The sequence below is a fragment of the Acanthopagrus latus genome, chromosome 8 (assembly GCF_904848185.1).
Source record: "Acanthopagrus latus isolate v.2019 chromosome 8, fAcaLat1.1, whole genome shotgun sequence".
NCBI classification, from domain to species: Eukaryota; Metazoa; Chordata; class Actinopteri; order Spariformes; family Sparidae; genus Acanthopagrus; species Acanthopagrus latus.
Window position 1 is genome coordinate 1,294,806 of NC_051046.1, and position 7,224 is coordinate 1,302,029.

The following is a 7,224-nucleotide window of genomic DNA, read 5'->3' on the forward strand; positions in this document are numbered from 1 at the left end:
AACAGTCTCACACTGACACTTAATGGATTTAGTTAAAATAATTCCACAAAATATTCTGTTCTGACAGACATGAAACTTAATATAAACATCAAAATGCATTTTTTCAATAACTGAAATACAGTAAAATGTACACAGTGTGACAGATACCAGATTACACCTGGATAATATACTGCTGCGCCTCCTGTGACTGTGGAGCCTCTAACTCTGTCAGTGTTTAATCATAATCACAGACGTGTCATTAAAAGATGCAATAATTCAAGCAAAAAGTTATATAACTGTCAGACTTTACATTCAAATCAGTGAACTGAATGAGCTGTGAGACGGAATATGATGGACGGACATGTAACACGTTTTAAAAGCATCCATTAAACTGATTTTGTCAAATATTTAAAAAATACATTTTGGATTTCTGAATAAGTTTAAGACACAATAAGGAAACTATCACATTTTAATGATTTCAAAGTCAAACAGACTCAGTTCATATATAGTAAATGTTCACATTCTGTATATACACATCTGTTTCTGGACTTCCTTTCTGCTGTGACGCCAACTTCCTGCCAGATTAACTAAGTTTATCTCAAGTTTTCTTCATTACAGAATTGCTAGCTAAACAAAATATTAACAGAATTAAAGAAATGGTCTCTTAATTTGAAACATGTCATTAAAAGTGTGGTGCCACAGCTTGTTTCAGTGCAGCTTCAGTTCCTGCTCGCTGAGAAATGAATAAATTGACGTGCTCCTTTCTCGCAGTGTCCCTGAAGGCACCATTAGCCAGGCCTGTGATGACGTCAGTAGCTGGGTGTCAACATCCAGGTTCAGTTCAGGACTTTAAGACTTGATGAGCAGAGTGAAGTCTGTCTGACAATTAAACGACTGTTGGCTGTTTATTATCTGAGTTCATCATGAGGAAGGAAAACGTCACCTGAACGCAACGTTTCCACTGTTTGTGTGAGTTTAATAGTTTTTGTTGAGACACCAGGCAGCAGCTCCACGTCTGTGTTCATTCACAGCATTAATTCATTACTAATTTTAGTATTTTCACTGAATTTGTAGAGAATAACTAATAGATATTTAAAAAAAAACATATATAGCACAATCTGTTGCTTTAATATGTTTAATGAAACAAACTGTATCTGGAGGACTTAGAGGATCTTTCAGGTGAAAACTTTAAGTAAAAGTAAATAAATTAAACCTCAGAGGTGAATACAAACACATATGGCACCACATGTCATATTATTGATGGCAGCAAATATAGTTAAACTCATTCAATCCAACATCAGCCGTCATCAACAGAGACTACAGGATGAAATCAGGAAACAAAAGATGCATTTAATGTTCAAACTCAGGTTTAAAGAGAGATTTTTTTTAAGGCACCAGGGTTCAAATTAAAGTGTTTTTTTCTGAATTGTCTCAGGTGATGAAACTTTAATATGAAGGTCCAGCTCTGCCCCCTGCTGGCTGCACTGTCACACCATCAGCCTTCACATCAGAACACAGATTTATTTCAAATAAAAATATCTTTATGGAAAATCAGGAGGGCAAACAAAGACTCTTTCCTGTCTGATGCAGTGGAAGACTGTTTAAACGGAGCGTATCCGGGTCAGGACATGTGAAAACTGTTTAGACTGAAGTGACAACGGTAAAAAATAGACATTGAAAATGTTTTTTAAAAAAAAACAAGTGGAGCAGCTGAGAAGAAATCACTGACGTCAGAGTTCATGTAAGACAGGAAAATTAACAGAGCAGGTTTTTGGTGCAGAGAAACAAAAATAAACTGCTTTTTAAAACTCCTTCGATTTGTTTCAGTTCACGCAGACGTCCATCAGTGAGAGACACGTCTCGTCCTCTCGTTAAGTTCCTGTCAGCTGATGATCTCTACGGTTGTTCTGGAGGCGTGTCCGGTTTGTGATGGTCACCAGTGACCACGGCGGCGGCCTCCGAGTTGTCCGTTTCCTGTTGAATAGCAGTGATGTGGCGTTTAATGTTCCCCTCCTCCTCCGTGGTGCCGTTCATCTTCCCTTCCCTCTTCCTCTTGCAGACCAGGCCGGAGTCTTCCTCTCCGATTCGACCCTCCGGGACGCCCAGGACTCGCAGACAGACGATGGCGGCCGCTTGTTCTGCAAACTTCTTCGACCTCTCCCTGAAAACGACGTGATGATTTAACACTAGACCGGTCAGGTGTGTGTGTGTGTGTGTGTGTGTGTGTGTGTGTGTGTGTGTGTGTGTGTGTACTGACCACAGTGAAGATCTGTATCTCTTCTGTGCTACAGTCACAATGGACTGGAAGACTCGATCCTGAGAGCGCTGCACCTGAAAACACAACACACACACGAACTGTTGACGGCCACAAACGTCAGCTGCTCTGAGGTCAGTTTGTCAGACTGCAGGTCTCAACAGGACCCTGATGTGAGTCACTCTGGAGTTTCTCACCGTCTCATAAACCGGCTGCTCCAGTTTCTCCTTCCGGCTCCACTCCAGCAGGAACATCTTTGGAGTGATGTGAGGCGGATACTCCCTCCTGAAACCACAACGACAAGTTCAGATCATCAAACTTCTCATGAAGAAAAAAACCTGCCGAGAGTGTTTCCACCTGTTACACTCTGTTTCCAGGCAGAAGAGTGACACAGCGTCAGTACGTCAAACATATAAATTCAACATTTTTCTCCTGCTGAAGACACGACCTGCCACCACATCACTGATATCCACTGAAGGAGTTTTGTGTTTATACAGCTCATTAAAGAATATTCACCATGCCAATGTTTGGAACTGTTTGTTTCAGCACAACTTCATTTTATCCATGTGGTTCATTAGTTTAAACTGTTTTTACTTGGACGTGCTGACAGAGTCGAGTTACGTGACCTCGTTTTACACTGCAGCGTCTTGAACCAGTCAACACTCATCCGTCTTTATTCAGTTCAGCTGTTAGTCTGAGGCCTGTCTTTATTTTTACTTTAGTTTAAACCGAGCATGTTGAGAACGATGACCCACCGCTCAAACTTGACAGCCATGGTGGTGACGTCTCCGTCCTCTACAGGCCGGTCCGGCTCGGTGCTGCTCTGCAGGGTGTCCCTCCGGGCCTGCAGCCGCTCCTGGGTCTGCTGGAACAGCTCCTGCATCCCGTACGCCTTGCTGCAGCACAACACCACATTACATCACACATCACAGGACTCCTGCCATCAGACAGCAGCTCCGCTCCACAAATTGCAGGCAGTTAAGAAGTCGTGTGCTGTACCAGATCTCAGCGGAGGTCTGAGCCGCCTGCAGCTGCTTCCCCAGCGGAGACTCCACCTTGTCCCTCAGCATCTGACACAGGCAGTACTTTGTGTTGAAGGCATTGTTGTCGTACTGGATCGCCTGAAGAACACAAGACGAGCAGCAGGTTCAGTCTGGATCCAGGTTTGTCCAGTGGTGCTTCAGAGAAGTGATGAAGCAGAACAGGAATTCAAACTCATTTGTACAACATGCAGACACTCACATATTTGATGTACTCCTCCATGACTCTCTCCACAGGAAGTGGCCCCTGGCTGCTGAACACTGATGCGTTCCACATGGCGGCACGGGCCAACATGACGGACGAGGCGCCCGTCGCCTTCCTGAACTCCTCGATGTCGGCGTTCGTCTTCACCAGATCCAGAGAGCCTCCGCTGCAGGAGAGACGGGACAGCTTTTTAGATCAACTGAAATCATGTTAAGCCATCTTCCCTGTCATAGATCAGGAGGTGTTGGGGCTTACTTGGCGATGACGGGGATGGAAACAGCCTGAGCGACGGCCTGAATGTAATCGCAGTGGAGCGGATGTCTGGGACGTTCCTCCTTCAACCTTCAGCAGAGAAACACAGAAACACGTCACACCACACGGATGAAGCAGCAGTGTGTTTATTCCAGAGGTCATCAAAAGATATGAGAAGAAAGATTCATGTGAAATGCTCCATCTCAGATAAAATGATTTCAGGTGTGGACTGAAACGGTTTACCTGCCGTGAACAGCGATGGCAGTGACACCCGTCTTCTCGATCCTCTTGACAAGAGTGACCGTCTCCTCCACCTGAAACCAGTGAACGACAGGAAACCAGTGAACAAAATGAAACCAGTGAACGACAGGAAACCAAACTTTGTACAAACTGTGAAAATCAATCATGTTTATTTTATGTCTTACCGAAGGAAGGATTCTGATTTTACACGTGACCGGGATGGAAACTCCTGCGACCAGCTTCTTGAGGATCTGGGAGAAGAAAATATATTTTCTAAGTGAACTGAGTCCTGTTCAGACCTGGTATCATTATCCATCCTAAGAGACACACTGAGGAATCTTGAGGTCTGATCACTCAGGTGACAGTTAGAGGTGAACGGGGCCGAGAAGAACGATGAGGCGTTCGTACTCTCTTAACCTGCCAATAATATCACCAGACTCCCTTAACAAATCGCCTGATTTTAACAACTGCAGTATGAAAAGACACTTTATAAACTCTGTGAAACTCTGTCTCTGACTCATTCTGCATTGTTTGGATGTTCTTGTTAATTCAGTAAATATTCTACATGAACTTCTTTCTGTCTTTGAGTAGAAACATGGAGTCTGTTTGTCTGCACATGGAGCAGCGAGGTGACATCTGATCACTGAGGTCACTGAGCGATCACTCAAGTCAGATATTGATATCAGGTCTAACACGCTTCTATATCTTTAATACACACAGTTTGACTGAGGCACTCACCGCCTCGATCTTGTCTGGATCTGACAGAAGAGCCGCTCCCATCCCGCCCTGCAAGAGGTCAGAGGTCAGCCAGGGGTCAAAGGTCAGAGCAGCAGGTGGGTCACTGACAGGTAAACTCACCTTGGTGGAGTATTCTTTAGGACAGCCCATATTCACATCGATGGCAGCCACGTCCTTCTCCCTGTGAGACAAGATCGTTCACGTGTCTTTAATCAGACGGGCTCAATGATGCATCATGGGACACAAAATGGCCCCTACTAACAACACAACGTTAAAATATCAGTTCTGTTGTTCTTCACACAGCAGAAGTGAATGTGTGTGTATTAATGTTTTCCTCAGCACACAGGTGAGTTTAACAGTCAGAGATGAAGCTGTGGACTCACACGAGCCGGGCCACGACCAGCGCTCGGTCTGGATCAGCAGTTCCCTGAAAAAAGAAAAACAGCTCTGACTGAGAATCAACAACCCGACAGATGACAAAGTTCTGCAGCGATGACACATTTCTGTAGGTTAACCCGGATGTTAGCAGCGTCCTGGTTCCCTCCACAAGTTCATGATCCTTCCAGGTTCTGTTCATCTGGACAACCTCTGTAGTCTCATTCAGACACTTGTTAGAAACCGCTAACCGGTTTTTAACACAAGCAAGAGCTTCATAATTAAACTGTGGGACATTTAATGATGGATTTCACTTCGTAGGACAACATGAGTGAATATCTTAGACTGTTAAACTGACAGTTGACTGCAGTCTCAATATCCCGATGGGCAAATTCAGCATCTTAACGTGCACTCGTGTAAATGTCTGAGTTTTTATCTCCTGTTTATACTCTACATGATGTTCTTACTGCTTTTCCAACTTATTTATTCCAGACGAGCGAACAGGATGTGCAAAAATAAGGCTAACTGACATCCGGGCTTTAGCACTACAGACTTCATCTCTCTGTGATCTGGTCCAGATGTTTCTCTGTCTCACCATCTGGAAGATGACTCGGTCCTTCTCCCTCTCACAGGTCCTGAACATCACTCGATCATCTGGAGCCACAAAATCCACCGTCTCCAGCACATCTGAAAGTAAGAAATACGTTTAAAAAAACAATGATGTAGAAGTCACAGCCAGTCGAGTCTGTCTGGATCATCTCATGTTATGAGGGAGATTCTCACCGTTCACCACCCGCTGACACTGAGCCATTTTGATGTCGATCAGCTCCTGAAACAGACGGCACAGTGACGATCTAACTGATAGGACAGACAGGGAGCTCACCTGAACACTAATATGTTAATCAATACGTTAATAACCCCAATAACTTCTTCGTTCTTGAACTACAGTGTGTCATTATTGCTACATGACCACCAGTAACCAACGGCTGCTGCTGCTCTCATCCTTTCATCCATCCAGCATCCTACTGACACCTCAAGGTTTTCCAGGACCCTGTTTATCAATGACTTCAGGAGGCTCCATCCTCACCTCACAGTAAACCACATCAGCTCCATAGTCCAGAGCCAGCAGCCTCATGGGCAGAGTCCCCACCCGGACCATGGGAGCCAGGGCGGTGATGTTCCTGAAGCTCAGCCTGCCTGCTGCCATCATGGCGGCTCGTCCTGTTCACAGCACAGAGGAGACATCAGTCAGTCAGACGCACATCTGTCAAACACCTGGTTTCAGATCACACACGGCTCGTTTCGTCGCGATGAGCCTCCTCTTCTTCAACTGGACCGTCACGCGAAACTCCAGTCAGAAATCCACTGATTTAATGTGGTTCTGTTCTGGCCCGAGGGCGCGATAAACAAACGTCAGCTCGAGCTCTTTCTCTGAAGACCTCAGTGAATATAATTTATAATTCAGCCCAGCAAACAATTAAAACAATGAGCTTCACAATTAAGACGCCATTTAAACTCTTAACACCGCTTCATTATGCAGCTCCTCCCGCGGGTCGGTATGTTAATATAACCATCTCCAGCGTTGATAAAATTGGGATTTTATACAATATTAGTTGCAATCTGAGAATACAGTGACATGCCGAAATATCTACAGAGCAATGAAGATTTCTCAAACGATCAACCTGATGCTCTGTCGTGTCTGTCAGCCAACCATCAGCCAAACAACTTTTAAATTGTAACTTTTCTTAATGCGGTTTGGTGGAACAAATCGATCAGGGCTATGCTATGCTAACATTCTAGCTGCTGCATCAACGAAACTGCAGTAAAACAGTAGCTTAAACAGGCATTACCATGGCAACAACGTGTATATTCATACACAGAGTTAAACATATAACGTATAACTTTAAACGTAATAAACTTACCGGCATTTAAGTCGCCTGTTATTGACGCCAGCAGCTGGACCGTGTGATCATGTGGGGAAAGAATGAAGCGTGCAGGCCACGCTTCCTGTTTAGACCTCTACGTCATCACGCGTCATAGAACTGCAACATGTAGATCAGCACTATATAGAACTGCGATGTATAGAACAACAGGAAAGTCATTGTAGCACCATTTTAGTAGGACTTTAATCAATCAACCAC

At 44.4% G+C, this 7,224-nt stretch overlaps 1 protein-coding gene across 1 annotated transcript; it reads right to left on the reverse strand.

The window, feature by feature from the left end:
- Positions 1-1,098: 1,098 nt before the first annotated feature.
- dus2 (dihydrouridine synthase 2) lies at positions 1,099-7,146 on the reverse strand. Its single transcript, XM_037108498.1, has 16 exons — positions 7,006-7,146; positions 6,171-6,304; positions 5,867-5,912; positions 5,679-5,770; positions 5,092-5,135; positions 4,829-4,889; positions 4,709-4,756; positions 4,156-4,221; positions 3,974-4,044; positions 3,734-3,820; positions 3,476-3,644; positions 3,233-3,354; positions 2,989-3,129; positions 2,431-2,518; positions 2,237-2,310; positions 1,099-2,140 (listed from the first exon to the last, which is right to left on the reverse strand). The coding sequence occupies exons 2-16, from the start codon at positions 6,291-6,293 to the stop codon at positions 1,876-1,878; spliced, it is 1,497 nt and encodes a 498-aa protein (XP_036964393.1). The 5' UTR covers positions 6,294-6,304; positions 7,006-7,146; the 3' UTR covers positions 1,099-1,875.
- Positions 7,147-7,224: the final 78 nt, after the last annotated feature.